The following is a 22,005-nucleotide window of genomic DNA, read 5'->3' as shown; positions in this document are numbered from 1 at the left end:
TCTTTGTATTTTTTCTGATTTACTATTCTACCATAAAAGACTGTCCAGACTGCAGCAGTGGGGCAGAGAAAAAGCAAGGTGGATTTTTATGTTGGAAAGAACACACAGACACATGCAGACCAGCTGAGGCTGGAGGTCACCTGGTCCAATCCTCTCCTCAGAACAAAGTCAGCTAGAAAAGATTCCTCAGGGCTGTGTCCAGTCAGGTGTTTAATATCTCCAAGGGTGGAGAATCAGCAACCACTCCATGCAACCGACTGCAGCGCCTGTCCCTCCACACAGCTAAAAAGTGTTTTCAAATGTTTAAACTGTATTTGAGTTTGGGCCCACTGCCAGTTGTCCTGTCACTGGGTACCTCTGAGAGGATCCTGGCTCACTCATCTTTCCTCCCCCTCTCAGGTATTCATACACATGGATGAGCTCCCCCCTCCTGAGCCTTCTCTGCTGCAGGATGAGCAGCCCCAGCTCCCTCAGCATCTTCCTGTGGTTGAGAGGTTGCAGCACATTTGTGCTACTGATCCTGTATCCCTGTGAAAGATGCCCAACAGAAAGGTACCAGGGAGTACTGGTTGACAGCCAGCAAAAGCAGTATGCTCAGGTGGCCAAGAATTAATTCTTGGTGAAGAATTAATTAATTAATTCTAATTCCTAAGGGCAATGCATTATTGTTTTAATGTTTTCAATTCATCTTGTAGCGTTCTCTTTGCCGCCAACCTTTTAAGGTGTGATCTTACTTTATATTAAATCCATTTTAGATTATATTAAAATAAAACCTGGATTGTTTTTACTAACAAACTGTTACTTTGAGGATAATGGCCCTAATTTTTCAGGTTTATCTTTTCTGAGTTCTGGCTTTTAGAAGATTCTGCCTGGGGTGCAGGACAAATTATTCAATTAAGAATTTACTGACTGACTGACTATGTGATTTTGGGTTTAGGAAGCATGTTTCTTAAAATTTATGAGCTCTTGAAATACTTTTTCTTCTTCTTTATTGCTGCCAAAATGAAACATTTCCTGGCTGAGGAGATTTTAAGTTGGTATTAAGGTTTCATAAGTTTAATCATCTTATTCTATATTATTTTTCCCCACATTTATATCTATTTACTTGTGTATGGAATCAATATATTGTAAAGATTCCCCAGTATGTTACTATACAGTTAAGATAGCTTAATATTCTATTAGCAGTTAAACTTTGCTGTTCTTTTCATTCATGATAAGAAGCTTTTCTGAATTTAGCTAAGATAATTTACATAGAATTAAGTATCTGCAATCATGTCATGCCTGACAGAACCTATTTTATAATTAAAGTTCTGCAAAGTTCATTTACAGAAAATCTTTCTTTCCACAGACTTGAAGTGATTAAATTTAGATATCTTGATTTATATTTTTAATGTGGATATTTTTTAACTTTGATTCCAAGTCATAATTAGGAGATGTCCATATGGATTAAGTATTAAGACTTCTCTAAAATATCTAAATAAGGCTGAGCTTGTAAATCTGTATTTAAACTCCCTATCCCCTCTCTAAAGTTTTGAGAAAACTGACTTTCCAATATGTAACTACCTCGAAAGCTCAATGAAACTCACAATGTTTATGTTTATGTGTTTATTTCTAAACTGTAGTTGGCTTTGGGGGGTGGGGAGGGCGGTAGTGAAAAACTTCGGTTTGAGATAAGTCTCACAAATGAGGTTGTAACAAGCAGACTTTGTTAAAGCAGTGTTGAGTTTTATAGTTGAATACCAACTCTGCTCAGACATTAATAGCTTATCTGTTTTACTATTTCTGCTGCAAATGTCATAAAAAACAATACTTAACAGTAGATTGTCTGACTATGCTTCAGGATTTGTGCCATTTTTACACAAAGCTGGATTAGATTGTTCTCTTGTATTGTGCATTTCACCCCTATGGCCCCTATGCCTCTGAAGGCAGTTTGAACTTTGTGGGACTTGGAGCTCTTCTCATCAGAAAAAATGACACTTAAATTGATGTAGGAAATTAATTCATGATGAGACAAAGGCTGCTCTGTCTACCTAAAAATAAACCTCTCAATTTTATGAGATAGAAATTCAAGAAGGAATCCATAATGATTCAAATAAAACTTAGCACTTATTATTAGGACTGTGTTATTGAGAAATCCAAATTAATGCTTAACATCATGATATCGAAAGTTCAGCAATACTGCTCAGTAATTGTCAATTAATAATGTAACAAACATCTCTCAGAACTGTCCTACCCTGAAGAAGTGATGCTTTATGATTTCGTAGTAGGTTGCCCACTAAGAAGTTGAAAAATAAACTCCATAGTGTTTAAAGTTTGGTTTACTGACTTTCCAGATGCAGGCAAGAATTCAAGGCCATTGACTGGTAGATACTCTATCATTAAACCAATTAATATAACTTTATTCATTAAAAGAAAAGAAAATTATAATGGTACAAGATATTAGAATACTGTCTAAATAGAAAACTTCATATAGGTAAACTGCTAAAACCAATTGAGAAAAAAATATAAAAGTATATTTAAATAATATAATGTTGAGTGAATTAATTTGAATAGGGTATTTTGATTAAATTTTAAAAAAGAAATCTTTATTCCCAAAGGATTACAAATAAGTCAGGTGTTTTTAAACATTACAAGTTTCATGAATTTTACAGGCTCAACAAGCCTGTAAACAGGCTCATCTCCTGTAAACAAGATCATCTCCTTGTCAGTGGGTATGCAGATGATATGATTTCTTCCCCACAGACAATTCACTTAAGTATAAAAGAGATGTGGAAGTATGCAGTTAAATTCTCATTTTCTTTTTCTAGAATTTTTATGTGAGTTTGCTGTTTAATTATGATAATTTTAGTAATTATGTCACCAGGTTTAATGGTCATCTTTTGGGTAGCATCCAGCTTCATGCTGATCCTTCTTCAAAGGTATACTCTATTGGAGTCTTCTAAAAATGAGTCCTTTTTTTGTCTGTTTGACATTTTCTGTCTTGATTATCGTTTCAAATCAACATGACTCTTTTTATCCTTGTTATTGGTTGATGAACATTTATTGTCCAATTTTGTAAGGTAATGCATGTTAAAGAGCTAAAGCTACTTAGAATGGTGATAATGCTGGAATAGTGATTACTGAAAAGTAGATTGTTATTTTGCATAAATAAGCCCCTCACAAAAAATACTGTCTGTGTCAGATAGGTCATTCCTAGAGCCATGGAACCACAAGATAGTTCAAGGTGGAAGGGACTTACAAAGGTCTCTTGTCCAACCTCCCCCTCAAAGCAGAGTCAGTTACAAAGACAGATCAGATTGTTTCAAGGCTTTACCCTTGAAAATGGAAAGAATAGAGATTGCATAACCTTTCTGAGCAAGCTGATCCTTACTATTGAATATTATGGTGTTCCCAATAATACATTTTTCCAGTCTCTCTAGGTCAATGACCTCCTTCAGATCACAGATAAAGGTGTTAAATAGAATAGATCCCAGAGTAGAACCTTACTGTACTCGTTACTGGTTTCAGGTAGAGAGAGTATGACCTGTTAGCCATTGCTCTCCAAGCCTGACCATCCAGCTAGTTTTTTGACCATCCAGCCTAGCTGTCCACTCATCCAGACCATAACATCATAACCTGGTGGGCCAAGATGGGCCAAGCACCCATACAGCCAGTTGGTCATTCCCTTCACCTGCAGCACAACAGGGTTGAAAACAGAAAGACTGAGAGTCAGGAAGTTCATGGGTCAGGGGTAAAGACAGGGAAATCACTGGCAAATTAGTATTGTGGGCAAAGCAGATTCTGGTTGGGAAGTTCAACTTTATTTAAAAAACATTAACATAAATGTTTAATTACTGATGTTAGTATTGTGAAACAAAGATGACAAATACTTAAATACTTTGGAAAAACACCTTTCTTCTTCTTTTCTCGGCTCCAGATGCCTCTCTTTCCCTAATCCTAGCCTCCACTCCCCTTGTTATCAGCATCTATTTTACACTCAGGTTACATTGAGTCTCTTCAATGAGGTTGGGGTGAGGACATAGTGGTTTCTGTCTGTCAAAGCTTCTTTCTCATTCTTATCTTCCACTGTTTTTTCTGCCTAACTCACTTACTCCGTTCTGTCATGGATTATCCACAGGCCACAGTCCTTTTGGGGATGTATTTGCTCTGGGGTGGGCTTACGCATGGGCCACTGTTCCTTCAGTGGTGCTACCAGCTGTACCATGGAGCACCTCCTATTTCTCTGGTCTTCTTGTTCATCTCTCTTGGTGTTCCAAGGGGTGCCAAAAACTCCCCCAACTGGCTCAGCTGTGTCCTGTGTTGGCTTTGCTGTGGAGCCAGCTGGAACAGTGGGGCTGTTGTATTCAGCAGTGTGTCTGCAACCCCCTGACCTTCCTCCCACAGAAGTCACCCCTGCGAACATCCCTAGCTACCAAAACCTTGCTATTAGTACCCAATATGTTTTAATGTGAGAATACTGTGGGGAGGCAGAGTCAAAAGTCATGGTAAAGTCAGTGTAATTGCCAGCCACTCTTCTTCCCTAATACACAAAACTAACAATTTAATCCTAGAAGGCAGTAAGGCTGGTCAGGCACTATCTACCTTTGGCCAGTCTATGCTGAGTGTTCCCAGTAACCTTATTCTCACTGAGTTTTTGGTGTGTATTTGGTATACTTGTGTGTATTTCTATCACTTTTTTTTTCTTTCTTTCTTTAATTTTGTCCTCGGTTTTAGGATGTGAGGCTGTTATCCTTCATCTAACATCTCTTTATTTTGATTATTTTCTCCACATTTAATATACTCCAGTTCAAAAGATACAATACTTGGCTGAAACTTTTCATATTCGTTGAACAGGTTCTATAGTATAGAATGAGAAAATGCAACACCTGAAATTGTAAAATTTTAAAATGTATTTTGTGTATTAAAATGCATTCATAACCTATTTCATGTTTTTCAGCTCTACTTCAAGTTACAATTTCACTTAGCAAAGTTGAGCTCAGCGTGGGTGAATCCAAATTCTTCACATGCACAGGTATGTATTTTAGTTGCAGGTATGTATTTCTTTAGAATTTAATTAATTGATTCACAATATTAAATTAGCATATTAGTCTATTCCTATTGACTTGTGAGAACTGTGACAAATACTAGATCTTCACTGGCTTCCTGTTTTCAGTCTAGAAACTACTCATTTCAGACTAAGAATTGCTCCGTTTGAATTGTCTATATCAGTACAGGTAATTTAATTCTATTAGGATGCTTCATTAATTAAAATATTTTCACTTGTCTAAGCTGAGGAGTTAAATAAGTTACTAAACTAAGATGTAGTATCCTCTCCAGCCTCACAAGACACCCAAAGAATCTTTTCTGGAGAGTCAGAAATCAGTCGGGAGGAGAGTTTGCCTTTACAGGTGCCTGATGAAAGTCCTTGATGTTGCTGAGTTGTCATCTTCCGTTGACAGTTGTGAGCTGTGGATCCAGTGACTAATGAACAGTTTATTTCTTTTTCTGTTTATTTCTTTTAAGAGTTTGTAACTCTCTGGTTTTATTTTTTCTGTCTGGAATCCTTGAGCTACTCATTATACCATCTTAACGACCATACACCTGCCTGCAATTTTACCTTGATTATCTTTCTAAAGATTTTGTCACAGCTCTCATCATTTATCAGTTCTTTGATGCTGCATAGACACTGTGCCTTGGGTACACACACATGTTGCATGGTGTCTACCAGAACCTCTAACGTTGCATTGTTTTTTCATTTTGTCTGTAGCCATCGGTGAGCCCGAGAGCATAGACTGGTATAATCCACAAGGAGAGAAGATTGTTTCTAGTCAAAGAGTGGTTGTGCAGAAGGAAGGTATTCGAGCCCGTCTAACCATTTATAATGCAGATATAGAAGATGCTGGTATATATAGGTGTCAAGCAACAGATGCTAAAGGACAAACTCAAGAAGCTACTGTTGTTTTGGAAATTTATCGTAAGTAAAATACTGTCAATTAACAAATGAAAGACTGTATCATAAAAGCCACTTCTATTGAGAAAGTAAAGCCTTTTAAAATACCTTTCTACCTTCTGAACTGTATCTTCCAGCTCCAGGCATCTCCCACAGCTTAGTTAATAGATGTCATGATGAAACCTTAAATTTAATGGTTGTTATTTTTGTACTATTTTGGATCACTTTTTCTTTGTATCTTAGAACACTGTCTTATGAGTGTGCACTGTATGGCCCTCATGAAAAAGAAGAAATATGATAAAAAAACTGATGTCAATATAATTCTTATTACTAATAAATCTACAACCTATTACAGATATATGTGTAAATAAGTGTGCAGGGAGTGCAGTAGATGCCATTTACAAAGTGCAGTTCAGACTGGATTAGTTATTTTTATGTCAATGTCAGTTTTACCCTAATCTTAGTCTGATAATGGAATTTTTCATGAACAACCAAAATGCATTTCAATTGCAAACAAGTAATTGAGGACTATATTTAAAAAGTAAATACATTCTATTGTGGTAAGAGAACCTCTAACAAGTCATTTTTTTCAGTTAAGTTAAATAACTTTGCATTGTACTATATTCTCTATATCAATCAAAAATGCCGAAAAGCAGTACATAAAACAAGAACACTGTGAAGATACAAGGTAAGGTTTTTGTTGGTGAAAGGGTGGGCCATATGCCAGAAGACTTTCAAATGGGTTTTTCTCTAATTTCATCAGAGAATTGTTTTCAATGATCACAAAATAATTTTTTGTGCGTGAACTGAGCACTAAGGAATTGCAATGAGATAGAAAATAGAGTGGAATCACAAAGCACTGCTTCTGAAAGATAATAAAGACATAAATTAAAACAAACAAACAGATGAAAATTAATCCATTAAACAAGAATCAAAATGGCTATAGAAGTTACAAGTGATTCCATGATGGGTTGAAAACTGGCATTTCAAAGTGCTTCAAGTTCTGTGGAATATGTTTGTATGCTTAAAAGTGCCAGTCACTTCCTTAGCAGACACCTGAGCAAGGCTGAAATGTTTTGAAGTGTTTACATGTGGTAATGTTAATAATTTGGAGTTATAGATAAACCTAAAGACCTACACAAGAAGCATGAAAGTTTGTGGGAACTGACATATAAAAGTTTCATTAAGCGTATTTGTGGTGTGGCGTAAGGAAAAAGTGGGATACACTGTGCACCTGGGGTCTGGCTCTGTACTCACTGATACCTGCAAGAGTTTTCCTTTTGACTTACATATGGACAAATATTTCAAAAATTTCATAAAATAATTTGTAAAAGTATAGAGGAGATGTATATATATTAAAAAAGTATGCTACCTCTGCTATGGGAACTCTATGGATTATTTGAGCCTGAATTCATATCAATACAAAAAGATGTAGGTGGAGTTGCATCTCTTATTTAGGTTTTCCAATACTGCCCATGAAATGGAAGTGGCAGACTTTGATCCTAGAGATTTTTTCTTCTCTGTCCAAGAAAATGTTCCAGAATTGTTTCTCAGTCAGTAGTTTCTGCATTAGGTTTTTTTATGAGATAGTGCACTAATGTCATCTTGGACTTCTAACACTAAATTCTGATTATATTGAACTTACTCATTCAACTAGTAAATATCGAGTTTGGTTATTTGGGGTTGAAGTAAATAAAAGCTGTGTCAGGCCTAAAAAAATAGTGTTGTTTTCTTAAAAAAAAGCTATAAATTATGTTGACTTAATACTAATTGTTTCATTCAGGTTCTCAATTATTCACAGTCATTTAAAAAGTTCCAGCTAAAGTTCCACCTTTTTATTAAGACTTTTCAAAATAATCTTGGTGTTTCTGATTGAACAAAACCAAGAAGTTTTAATTCAGTAATAAAATAATGAGGAATAAACCACACAAGATAGTAAATAGAGTATTAGCTTTTCTTTAAAGACCTCTAAAAGGCTGGAGTTTCAATGTTGCTCTGGAACATTGCAAACAATTAACAATATATTTATGTGTAATTTATATAAATAAAGCAATGACTTTCATAATGTGAAATTATTGTAAAAACATTTCCACTGAATAAGTCATCTGTCCAGGACCACTTCAGTCTTACCTGAAATAATTACATATGGAAATAATTCTATGTTTATCACAATGAGAATGTGTAATACTCACCTTTATCTGATGTGGTATCACATATAATTTTAATGCTAAATGAACTAGAAGATGCTTACTATATTCTTTTTTCTTCCTTTCCAGAAAAACTCACTTTTCAAGACATAGTATCTCCACAGGAGTTCAGGCAGGGAGAAGATGCAGAAGTTGTTTGCCGTGTTACCAGTTCACCTGCTCCTGTTGTCAGCTGGTTGTATCGGAACGAGGAAGTCACAGCTGTTGCTGACAGTTAGTATTTTGGTAACTCTTTAAGCTATACATTCTAATTAATAGCAAAATATTATTGTAAAAGAAGATTAATGACATTATAGTGGAGGATGGATTTTGTTTGACCCATCAGCCTACATAGAACCTGACTAGATTCTGTGGTCTATAGACAATTTTTATATACAATGGTTTCAGGGTTGTTTTTTTTTTCCATTTGGTAATTTTGTCCATGTGATTTGAGGGTCCAAATGCCCAAAATATTGCTGGGAGCTCCTTTTCAGGAATTCTTCCTAGATTGTCATGTATGTAGATGTTGAACACATTTTTTATTTAAACATACACAGATGAACTTTGTTGTGTACACAAAGCTATGACACAACTAAACACTGCATTGATTGTGATAAGCTGGCATAGCATATTAGTTCAGACTTGCAGGTGGAGAGGCTTTTTGCACTGTCATGAGCATTGACTTGTATGACTGTGAGAGACCTCTTGAGTTACAAACAACTGGGGATACAGGTGATTTACCTCCTATAAATTTATACAAAATATAAATAAAATATATATAAAATAAATAAAATATGTAGTTATAAATATATAAAATATATAAAACTATAGATTTTAACTAAAGATTTTATATGTTTATATTTTAAACTATTTTTTAATACAACTTTTATATATTTTTAATATTTTAAACTGTATGTTTTAAAGTTTTTTAATTAAATGCATGGGTTTGTCTTTTTAATGATTTTCTTTAACAGTGCTTACAATGAGAAAATGTAGAACATGTTCTGATATAAGGTCACATCCAAGTAAGATCCCAGTCATGCTTGGGAGGAAGTGACATTTTAAATAATGTAAAAATAGGACATTCTGAACCTCATGAGTTTTGACAATGTCTATATGGATTTATAGTACAGGTAGAAAAAGAGCATACCCAAAGTCTTACTTTTCATGTGTTGTGAAATAAAAAATCTCAGGTTCATATTGCATTCCCTGCTTCTAAATCTCCAGCTAAGCATCAGTACCTGTAACCTATCTGAATAATTTCAAATTTAATCACATCAAATTTGCCTGGCATGTTTTAAATGATGCCTATTTAAAAAAAATAGTTATTCCTTTGGGTTTTAGTTCATAGTTACATCAACACTGAATAATTTCAAATCCAAACTGAACTAGGTATTGCAATGTATTTTGGGGGTAGAAGAAAGCTGCTTCTTTTTTTAATCATTCAAGCACTAGCATAGTAGGAAGATATGAGAAAATGTTATTGCTCTAATTTATTGGCTTTTCTTTTCTATTCCTGACCATTCTCCTGTTGTATACATTACAGCTAGTAGGACTTTTGGAGCAAAAATTTTTTGACTATTTTATTTTTTTAAATTCTTGACAGTTCCTAGTACCTGTATTTGTATGTTTGATTTTAAGAGAAGACTGATTTCTTCTGCCAGAAGTCCCGTGCACAAAATCAGAAATGAAAATTTACAAAGATTTTTTGCTGTGCAGTAGGCCTGTAGCTGAAAAAGTGATGGATGAAATAACTTCTCACCATTCTCAATTAGTTTCTGTATGTTCCAGATACCTTATTTGCTCCATATAATTTGTATGTGGAAATTTGCATGTGTGAAATGACACTAATGTTCAAGCATGACTTAAAAAAACTAGATCTATTTAGTGTAAATGTACTGAAGCCATTGATGTCCTGTAAACCTCTTACAGTTAAATAGTAACTAAATTTTATGGTTACATTTCTCTCTTCATTTTCTGCTAGAGTTCTTGGTAATGAAACAGAACCCACATGGCATAAAAAGCTTTTTCATCTGAAAATATGTATGCACATATGTTCTCTGAGTAGACTCTTAGCTGTATAATTGACATAAAAGCTTTTCTACCAAGTGTTGTTTATCACTATTTTGGAATATCAGTGTTGTGGGAAATTTAGCATGCTTTAAAATTCTAGCAGAATCAAAAGGGAAAGCAAAGCAAAAAATGACACTTGGTTGCTAGTTGAAAATGAAAGCTAGTAAATCTCATCATCCTCCAGTGCTGAAAGGATTGACACTACTTCAAAGAGAAGCCAAAAGACATGAATAACAAGTATGCAAGTTCTTCAGCAACCACATACACCGAACTGCAGGAAGTAATTCTCCTCAGAAGAGTCCATTAATATTGAGTGGTTATTGTGGGTTGACCTTGGCCAGCTTCCAGGTGCCTACCCAGCCACTCTCTCAGTTCTCTTCCTCAACAGGACAGGGGGATAAAGTAAGATGATAAAAAGCTTGCAGGTCATGTTAAAACAGGGATGTCACTCACTGATTACCAGCACAGACAAAATGGATTTTAACTGGGGAAAAGTAGATGAATTTATTAACAGTCAAAAAGAGTTAAAGGGTGAAAAATGAAGACAAAACTAAAGCAACACCTCCCTTATTTCTTGCGGGCTCAACTTCATTGCCTAATCCTTAATAACCCCCTCCCTCCCCTAGGCAGTGCAGGGGGATGGGGAATGGGGGTTCTGGTCAGTCCATAACAGCTTGAGTATGGGTCCTTTCCATGGGCTGCAGGTGTTCAGGAAAAACTTGCTCCAGTATGGTCTCCTCTGTGGCTGCAGTGTGGATTCCTGTTCCATCACGGTCTCTCCAGGGGCTGCGGTGGATTTCTGCTGAAATGCCTTAAGCAACTCTTCCCTCTCCCCCTCAGTGCTTGCAGGGCTTTTTCTCACATTTTGTTCCTCACCCCTATGGCCCAGCAGCATTTTGCCCTTCCTTACTGAGAAATTATTTAACATAGTGCCATAAAATGGGCACAAATACAATTGGTTAATCTATTTAGAGAGGGAAGAAGCATTTTACTTACTATAAATTCCTTTATTTATATTTTTTTTTCATTTCTATAATCTTTTTGATATTGTAGGTAGGTGTTAATGAATATTCCACTCACTTTGCAATGATTTATAAATTTAACTTGCATTTGGTGACTCCTCAGAGTAAGTAGGAAGTTGTGGATGGAAAATCCAGACTGAATTTTAGAAAATGGCAATGTGTCTGTAGTGGGAATAAATCTAAATTTATCAGTTGACATTTTACTTTGAAATTGACAAATGTTTTTTTAGATCATTCTGGTCTTACAGAAAAAGCACATAAAAAATGCTCCTAATTTAGCATTCCTTGTGTTGTCTTCATTTACTTACAGCACTTAATCTCTTACCTTTTTAGATCGATTTGCAGTGTTAGCAAACAATAATCTCCAAATTCTTAACATCAATAAAAGTGATGAAGGAGTATACAGATGTGAAGGAAGAGTGGAAGCCAGAGGAGAAATTGACTTTCGGGACATAATTGTAATTGTGAACGGTAAGGAGTAAAAGTTGTTGAATAGAATTCTTGCTTTGCTTGATGATTATAGCCTATTTTAAAATCTATCAGCTTCTAAAAAGTCCTTATTAAGGTGGTTAGTATAGCTTCCATGCCTGTTTCATATTGATTTTCTGTAATGTAATAGTTTAATTTTTTTTATCTATGATAATGTGTAAGCAGAACTTACATAACTTACTGCATTTCATAATACCAATATATATAAATATGTAAAAGCTGGGCTATTTTAATTGCTGGAAAACTGACAATTACTTTAAGACTCGAGTTTCAGATTAATATAACGCACAGGAGTTCAGTTCACCCTGTATTTTTCAAAATTTTGTCATTTACTGGTAAAAAGGCACACTTGATTTTTCAGATATTCATCTTCATTGCATTGAACACATCTTATTAAGTGTCCCAAAAGTCACAGATGGATTTTATTAGATTAGCAGTATTGCTTATAGATTTTTAACATTTTTGTTTTGGTTTTTGATTTCTGTGTTTTTTTAATGAGGAGGAAAATGTACAAGTTGTCTGGAAGAGGGCATTATACATTTTATAAGTTTATAATAATTCTCTAAGGAGGAATATGAACAGACTGAGACAAAATATGGGGCACTGAGGTGAAGTACTTTTTTGAACTCAGGGTTGACCTGCTGAAAAATGAGTATCTCCTCATATGCTTTTCGTAAAGAACACAGTTCCTAAAAGGTATTTGCTATCTAAGAATCCTGTTTAATGTCAGGTTTTCAATGCAACTACCTCTATCATGCCTATTAGGTTCTTAGTTTTAAATGCTTGACTTTTAAAACTTGACTGGTCCTTATCAGAAAACCTCAGTTTACAGAAGTTATTTCGTTAGTTAAATTCTCAGTTAATTTCAGGAGAAAAAGCAGCTTCTGGTCAAGGTATTATTCAGTCTACTTAGTCAAGCAGCAGTCTTTGAAGCAGAATTCTTTAGATTGATGTACATAGTATAAAGACAGTGCCAAGCAAATGGGTGCTTATCCTACATATTGAGATAGAATATAGCATAACAGCATATGTCCTGTACACTGTTTTCCTCTCTGTGCGTTGTGTACTATATTACCTGGTTCTCTACATTTTCAAAATAGGACATCTGACAGCATTTGAAATGTTTAATGACATTTTCCTCTGCTAGTATTTATGTATATACATATAGACTGACATTATGAACACCTTTCAATTCCACCTGATATTTGTATGGGGTTGAGCTAAGAGGAACCTGTATTTAACCTAATTTTTTTTTTTTTTTTTGGTGTGTGTGTGGATTGTATCCACAAATTTGGCTCTGCAAAAATTCATTATGAGTCTAGAAAAGCTAACACTCTATTACTTCTAGACTTTAGTCCATAGTTTTGGGAGGAGAATGGTGAGTGATTTTGACATGGTTACTCATGTAGGGTGGTATCAATCAAGAGATAGCTTCGGCTTCATTTATAGAAATAAATGTTTTCCTACATAAAGCTGAATGTGTTAAACTTATCCCAAAATTTCTGTTAGTGTACTGTTAAAAATCAGGGAAAAAAAAAAAAAAAAAAAAAAAAAGAGAGAAAAATTGTAGTTGTCTTTGGTGAAATGGAAAACATGAATGTACTGGATTCGGTAAATAAAATTTTTAAACAGCAAAAAAGGAGCAACCTGTAGGATAGTAAAAGATACAGAGTTGTATTTCCACCCTGTGTCCTTTTCGAAATCCTAAACAATATGCTTATTATCCAATGCTTACTTTGGATAATAACACAAGCTTGGTATGAAAAAGGAAGCTATCATGACAGGATTTGTATGTAGAAACTATTTAAATTTAGAACTTTACTGTTTGTTTACTTACAATGCAATAGTGCCTAGAGTATCTATAGAAAGATCTAAGTTCTATGAGCACACATAGCAAGAAATATATGGGGTCTCCAAAGCTGGGTAAAGTGCAGCTAAACAGCATAGAAAAACTGGTGGTAAATAGCTCCTTTTCAAACTGACCACCTGTCACAAGTGTTGTCTACCTGGGATGAATATTGGGCTCAATGTTGTTTAGTATCTTCAGAAGTCATCTGGATGATGGGATAAAGCATACCCTACCGAAGTTTGCCTGTGTATCAAACTAAGTGAGGAGGTGAACACTTTGAAGAGGAGAGCCACTCTGAAGGAAGACCTGGATTAGCTGGAAAAATCGGCTTATAAGAACTTTATGAAGTTCAACAACATAAAGTATAAGATCTTTCACTGGAGAAAACAGCACAGGAGTGAAGCACAGTCTGGGATGCACCTGGCTGGGGAGCAGCTCTGTGGAAAGAGGCCTGGGGTTCCTGGTGGACAAAAAGCTCAATATGAGTGCACAGTGTGCTGCAGCAGCAAAGCCAACAGGATGCTGGGCTGCATCAACAAGGGCATCAGCAGCAGAGATAAAGAAGTCATCATCCCACTCTACTCATCACTTGTCAGTCAGCACCTGAAACACTGGATTCAGTTCTGAAAAGATGCAGACAGGCTGGAGAGAGTCCAGAGAAGGGTCACAAAGATGATCAAAGGATTGGAAAGTCTGCTGTATGAGGAAAGGCTGAGAGAACTGGGTTTGTTGAGCCTGCAGAAAAGAAGACATCACTGTGTCCCAGTACTGGAAGGATGGCTACAAAGCAGACAGACACTCTGTTTACAAGGAGTCACATGGAAAAAGATGAAAAATCCTGGGTGCAAGTTACTCCTGGGGAGATTCCAATTGGACACCAGAGAAAATTATTTCATTATGAGATCAGCCACTGGAATGATCTCTCCAGTAAAGTGATGGATTCCCCAGCACTAGATGCTTTTAAGATTCAGCTGGACAGGGCATTGAGCCACCTTGTCTAGACTGTGCTTTTGCCAAGGTTGGACCAGATGATCCTTGAGGTGCCTTCCAACTTGGTATTCTATAATTTTATATAGGAATCCTTTAGGAGAGGTGGTGTACCTCATAACACATAATTCTACCATTTCAAAACTTTAGATTTTTTTGTGAATCTTTAGGGAGAGGCATATATAAAGAATTACAAGGTTAATAACTAAATCCATAATGCTAGTCCTTGCTCTCATATATCTAATTTGGGTTTACAGTGGAAATGCATTTTCATTAGGAAAATAGTGGCTGATATTGTGGAAGCATTGCTGACTTATCTGGATGTAGCAGAATGCTCCACGTGTCATGTTTCTTTGCTGCAAGCAGTCTATGAGTACATTGCTTTCTAAATGTCTTTATTGTATAGCAAATATGTTTGGGTTTTTTTTAAAGGCTAATACATACTTCACTCAGAAGTGTAAGCTATCATAGAACTATGTTCTCAGATTCCCTTTTGCAAGAATAGTCATAAAGAATTAAGAAGAAACTATCCTTTTACTCACTGCCTTCTAGCTTGAATGTCTTTGTAGTATAGGTGACATGCATCATCTCAGTCAGGGAAAGGATTCGAACTAATATCAACTCTTCTGTGAACAAGTACTTTATGTAGTACTGCTTCTCTGCTTTTCTACATCTTTGTCCAACTGAGAAGGGAGGACAGAGAGAGTGGAAAAACACTGTGATAGACTGAGAGTACCCCAGCATTACAGCATCCTGATGAAGACCAATTTCTCAGAGGTAGATGATACAGTATGAGAGAATAAAGTTAAACCTAGGATGAAATCTCTGATTCTCACGTTCAAGAACAAGAGATAAGTTCCCACTTGGGCCATTTTGGTCATAACCAGGTCATCTCTGCCCAGTTGGATGATGCTTGTCTATAGAATGATTTCTTGTGCTATGTGGATGTATGAAAAATTGATCACCACCAGAACTATCACTTTAAAATGAAGGCTTAGACCTTGAAATCTCCAAAATGAAATGATGAGAAGGTAGTCCTCAAACAATTTAAGAATATGTTGCAAAGATTCTTTCTTTTCCTGAAATTAGGTGGCTGTACCCATATTTAGGTACCTAAATAGCAGAAATTTTTGCAGTTGATGAAGCAATATGTGCAGGTGTTATTGACTAAGTACTGAACTTTTGAACTTAGAGACTTGCATAGACTGTTACTATTTTCATTATTAATAATGACTCCCTAAGAAACAAAAATTAGGTGGCTTTAAGTGTTTTTAATTTTATTTTTACTGTGAGTAGTAATTAATTTCTTAGAAAGTTCTTACATTAAAAAGGAAAATTCTTGGTTTGTATCATGATATAAATTTAATAGTCTAGTCTTGGAGTTAAATAGTAGGCATTTTTAACAGCAAAAAAAAAGACAACATTGTAGAAATGTATCTCATTTTGAAGAGAAGGAATTAACAAAGACAATGGTGTGTATTGAGATAATTCAGATGTTTTCTGAATATTATCCTAAAATAATATTCAGATCCCAAGCTGCTTGACATATCGTTGGCTAAATCACATCTTGGAGAGTTGTAGATAGCAAAAAGAAGGAATGAAATGGGAAGTAATCTAATCAGACCAGAGTAGAATGTGTTATTTCCTATACCAGTGTCCAAACTAGATATACTAACAGCAGTTATTATCACAGGCATATAGTTCTAAAAACTAAAAGCTGTAAAAAAAAAACCTATTTTGAAAGTGATATTTAGTGTTTAATGTTGCAAGACTATGCTGAATAGTTTGATGGTGAAGGCCTTGAAATGCAACACAAATCCTCTTTTTACTGACTTACAGAAAAGAAGAAAACAGTAAATTTGCAAAGGAAGTGTTGAATTCTGTTTGCCTGAATCTTTGGTTCACAAATTTATAGGTTCATCCCTCTGGGGACATGGTATTTCCATATCCAATCTGTAGCCCAGGCAATTTCACTTGTGATTTTGTATAATTAATACTTTAATGATTACATGTGAACAGAATTAAAATTTACTCAAAAAATAGTTAAATGTAAATGTTGAAAGAAAGTTTTATATGTAAGACATAATTTCTAATGTATGGAAATCTAATCTTCAGGGATTAAAATGGATAATAAATTGCAGTACTTTTGGATTGTATCTTTAAAATCTAAAGCTTGGGCATTTTGTCTGCTTGCAACAATGAACTTCTTCCAGCATTTATTCACTACCCATTTTTACAGTGAGGTCTAATTGGCACATTTTTGTTAAAATAAATAAATAAATAAATAAGGTTAGTATAAAATAGAACTAAAAATTCAAGTCCTCCTCAAAATGAACACTCATTTTTTCTCTCTCACTCTCTTTGGGTGAATGGGCTTATTAGATTTATTTCTTTAAGTTTTCTTTGCTCTCTGTAAAGTTTCATGAATCACATAGACCTTCTGATCTCATTGGCATAGATAAAAAATAATTGTTTTCAGCTAATTACCATTTTTCCTTAATTTTTAAATGTGATATACTTGCCAGTATAGTTTAATCTGGTGTTTCAGAGGTTCACACCTACATACGTACAAGGACAGAGCCAAAGACAATCAGATCTCTTCCCAGAACAAATGAAGAGAAGAATAAAATTTTACTTTTGAAAAGAAAAATCATATTTCTTTTAGTTGTTGTTGCACTATGTCCTGGAAGACTGAAACACTTAAGTGCAGAGCTAAACCAAGTAATAGTCCTGTAGCTCTTTCTTAGCTGTGGGTGGTGAAGAACCTGTTGCTGCTGGCAGGAATTGTTCCATCCTCTCATGTTCCAGAGTATGTTTTCAGGTCTAGACATTAGAATGCACTGCTAGATGGCTAAAATGCATATAAGGTTTTCTAAGTGACATTTTTTCATGGAAGGTGTTACACAACAGAAGGATTTTGTTTGCTGAGTAATGGCCCATGCAATTTCAGATGGAAAAGATGTTATCTGTGAAACATTTACATTTCATCACACCATAAAATAGTGTGAAAAGTACATAGCAACAATTACATATTGATCATTGCTAATTATGGTACAGGGTTTTTTTTAATAATTTGATAACTTGGAGGTTCAGCATCTTTGAAGACTTTTAAGTAGAATACTAAGATTAGAATATTTGCTGCAAAGCAACAACAAAATTGCAATGGGAAGCCAAACACAAATTCATTTGGGTTCCTGTTCCTCTCTAGTCTAAGTTAAAGCTGAAAAGGACAACTCTGAGTCACTCTGACAAGATGTACTTGCTAGCAAAATGTATTTTTTTTTTTCAGTTCCCCCTGCAATTACCCTTCTACAGAAATCTTTTAATGCCACTGCAGATCGAGGAGAGGAAATAACTTTGTTCTGCAGAGCCAGTGGATCACCTCCACCTGAAATCAGTTGGTATAGGTAAGTTCAGTTGAAGTCTCTGCTCCAGTGTTCATTGTTTTAATATGTTGCCATTAAAGTTGAAACCCATTCCCCCTTGTCTTTTCACTACATGCCTTTGTGAAAAGTCCCTCCCAGCTTTCCTGTAGGCCCTTCAGGTACTTGAAGGCCACAGTAAGGTCCCCCTGGATTTTCTTCTCCAGGCTGAATGACTCCAACTCTCTCATCCTGTCTTGATAGGAGAGATGCTTCGGCCCACTGATCATCTTTGTGGCCCTCCTCTTGACTCAATCCATGTCCTTCTTGTGCTGAGGGCTCCAGAACTGGACACAGTGCTCCAGGTGGGGTCTTACAAGAACAGAGTAGAGGGGAGGAATCACCTCCCTGGGCCTGCTGGCCACTCTTCTTTTGATGCGGCCTAGGATATGCTTGGCTTTCTGGGCTGCAAGCACACATTGCTGTCTCATGCCCAAGTCCTTTTCATCAGGACTGCTCGCAACCCGTTCTTTACCCAACCTATAATTGAGTATGGGATTGCCCCAACCCACGTGCAGGGCCTTGCACTTCACCTTATTGAACCTGATGGGGTTGTTATGGACCCACATCTCAAGCCTGTGAAGGTCCCTCTGGGTGGACTCCCTTCCCTCCAGCGTGTTGGCTGCACCACAGAGTTTGGTGTCTTCAGCAACCTTACAGAGGGTGCACTCAATTCTACTGTCCATATTGCTGCCAAAGAACTGATAATGCATACAAAATAATATTGAATATTTTGAATGTTTAATGTCACTGAAAAATTTTTTACAATATTTTTCCTTATTGGACTAAAATTCTTAAGAGCTGTCTGAAAACTGATATTTTAAATGGCCAATATTATTGCTTTTATTTTTAAGAAAGAATATATGGATTTCCACAATTTGCAGATATCTCTGTTTAAAGTCATCCTTTTCCTCAATGTTTTAGTATTTTTAGTATTTTAGTATTTTTTTTTCCTCAATATTTTAGTATTTTACGGACTTCAGGGTGCTGTGCTGAATGGTTGAGGGTTCAGGAGTGTAGGTGGTGTTTTCCTCAATTCCTTCACTGGTAAGGAATGGTGAAAGGAGTAGGAAAGCACACTCGATCAACAGGTGGCTTAATGGCTGATGCCGTAGGTTAAATTTTGGGTTCTTTGATCATGCGGATGTTTACATGGCACTAGACCTGCTGGCATGGGATGGAACAGAATTATCCACGAGAAGAAAAAGGATTTTTGGACAGGAGTTGGCAGGGTTCATCAAGAGGGCTTTAAACTAGGTTTGAAGGGTGGATGGGGTAAAACCAGGCCCACTAGAGATGAGCCTCAGGGTGGCATGGAGGTGCTGGGGGTGAAAGTGATAGCCCAGCTGAAGTGCATCTACACCAATGCACACAGCATGGGGAATGAACAGGAGGAGCTTGCAGCCATTGTGTGTCAGGACACACTATGCTATGATGCAGTCACCATCACTGACACATGGTGGGACATCTCATGACTGGAATGCTGCAGTGGATGGCTATAAGCTCTTCAGGAAGGGTGGGCAGAGAAGGAGAGGCAGTGAGGTAACTCTGTATGTTAAGGAGTGTTTTGATTGCACGGAGCTTGATGATAGTAATGATAAAGTTGAGTGTCTATGGGTAAGGATGAGGGGGAAGGCAAATAAGGAGGATATCCTATTGGGTGTCTTTTATAGACTGCTCAGCCAGGATAAGGAGGCAGATGAGACATTCTGCAAGAAGCTGGCAGAGGTTTCACAATCACTGGCTCTTGTTCTGGTGGGGGACTTCAACCTACCAGACTTCTGCTGGAAGTGTAATGTAGGAGAGAGGAGACAGACTGGGAGGCTCCTCGAGTGTGTGGAAGAGAACTTCCTGACACAGCTGGTAAGTGAGCCTGCCAGAGGAGGTGCCTCACTACATCTCCTGTTCACAAACAGGGAAGGACTGGTGGGGGACATAGTGGTCGGGGGCCATCTTGGTTTTAGCACCCACTAAATAGTCAATTTCTCAATCCCAGGTAAAGCAAGGAGTAGGGTTAGGAAAAACCCCCACCATAGACTGCAGACAGGCCTGCAGGCCTGTTCAGGAAACTGATTGAGAGAGTGACTTGGGAGGCAGTGCTAAAGGACAGAGGGGTCCAGGAAGGCTGGATGTTGTTCAAGAATGAAATCTTAAAAACTGAATGCAAGTTGATAGTAAGCTCAATTTTATGTCAGTGTTTCTTTAAAAAAAAAGGGGAAAAAAAAGTGAAAATACATCTTGAATTTTCAGTAAGATGGTTTTGGAAGGCATATAACCTTTGGTTACAGCAAGCCATAGGAGTCGTGTTCAGTTTTATTCCCAACTGTACCATTTATCTCTGTGAGTTCAGTCATTTTATTTGATTTGCCTCAAGTTAATCATTTGTAAAATGGGCATGTGCAATAAAGTGACTTAATGGAAGTCTGTTTCCTGAATATATAACTATGCTAAGGAAAAGAGTCCAGAGAGATGCAGACTATGATAACAGACAATAAAGTTTTCCTGTAAAACGTTCAAAAGTATACTGAACAATCTGGAGAACTGAGGCAAAGCTTTTTAAAAAAAGGATGGAAATTATTTCTATTCCATTCTACAAAAGATATTTTCATTATATTGTATAGAAAATACATCCATCCCTGTGAAAATGGTTCATCAAAATTAAGGACCTGTTTTATATGCAGTTTAGTGTTCTCATGTCCTTGTTGCCATTTAAATGTGCTGTGACACCTAGAAATATCTCATTCTCTCCATTGAAGTTTCTTTAGCAAGGCCTGCATATCTTGGATCTGTCATTGTGTAGTCTTAACCTTCCTTACAATCTACTGATTTAGTCCATTAAAGATATTATCTTGATTTTCTTTTCTTTTGTTTCCTTTTCTGTTTACAATGGGTTGATTTAACAGGTCAACTTCACTTAGGGTTTGAAAAATGGCAGTATTTTAAAAATCATATGACAGTAGCATTGAGGTGGCCTATATATACCTCCATGTTGACCCTAAACCTTATGCTAAATAAAACAGTAGTATCAAGCTTTAAACTCTTTAAGACACTACCTGATGTGGTAAACCTTTAACTATTTATGTTGACCTTTTTTAATTTCCATGTACTGATAATGTTTAAAATTATAAATTTAAATTGGAGGTATCTGAACTAATGTGTCAAGATTTCTGAAAAAAATTCTTTAGTTTACTACAAAATCAGTTTTAAATACCTCGTCAAAAAGGTCAACAAGGTTTAGTTGCTGCTCTGTTTAATATACATATATACTTCTAAGATTTCATGTACCAAGAAAATCTCAATTCTTTCATGACTTAACTAATATACCTATTGGAACTGATAATACATTAGTGTAAAGTAGAGATGGAATAGTCTAATAGAATTAAATTAGCCAGGGTTGAAAGACAAAGATCCAAATGTACAGGTCATGAACTGGAAATCCTTATTCATGTGAATGGTCCTATTAAAAACACTATGATTGTTTACATCTATGGAGATAATGGACATTAGTAAAATTTTTCTGGATCAATCCACTTATCTTTACTGACAGGACTTAGAAGCATCTAACAAAATAAATAATCTGTGTTTAATGTATTATTCATGGTTTTTTCTGTTTTTCAATATCAGCATCAGTTTGAATCTTTCTTATTTCTTAGAGAGTGCAGGGAAATGCTCATAATCTCATTTGTGCTTAGAAATTGCATTTGACAACAGGCATTTGGAAAGTAATTCTGGCCTTGAACATAGACTTTTGTCTCCTCACAGAAACCACTAGATTTTTTTGTGTGACCACCTATGTGGAAAATTAGACATTTTCTGTTCTGCAAAAACAAAATTTCTAACATTTATTTTGGAAAGCAGATAAAGGAATATCACAATAATGTCTTAAAGTGGTCAGATAAGAGAACTGAGGCTATTTACAAATGTGTTGCTAAAATGCAAGCTATCTATATTCCAACATGTTAATGCATGTCAATATTCCCAAGAAAGAAGCAGTATTTTTGCTTTTAGGAAAAATATTATTTTAGAAAATACTTAATTTTTTTAGTTA

The 22,005-nt window shown here is 35.9% G+C and overlaps 1 protein-coding gene across 1 annotated transcript in view; it reads left to right on the top strand.

The window, feature by feature from the left end:
* The window catches only part of NCAM2 (neural cell adhesion molecule 2), a 245,780-nt gene that overhangs the window by 123,397 nt on the left and 100,378 nt on the right, over positions 1-22,005 (top strand). The window contains exons 2-6 of the mRNA XM_071755255.1: positions 4,937-5,011; positions 5,747-5,953; positions 8,206-8,349; positions 11,544-11,681; positions 17,825-17,942. Of these exons, the coding sequence (XP_071611356.1) occupies positions 4,937-5,011; positions 5,747-5,953; positions 8,206-8,349; positions 11,544-11,681; positions 17,825-17,942 (682 nt within the window). The remainder of the gene's footprint in view (positions 1-4,936; positions 5,012-5,746; positions 5,954-8,205; positions 8,350-11,543; positions 11,682-17,824; positions 17,943-22,005) is intronic.

Source organism: Heliangelus exortis, chromosome 1 (assembly GCF_036169615.1).
Source record: "Heliangelus exortis chromosome 1, bHelExo1.hap1, whole genome shotgun sequence".
Lineage (NCBI taxonomy): Eukaryota > Metazoa > Chordata > Aves > Apodiformes > Trochilidae > Heliangelus > Heliangelus exortis.
This window is presented reverse-complemented; position numbering and strand designations above follow the sequence as displayed.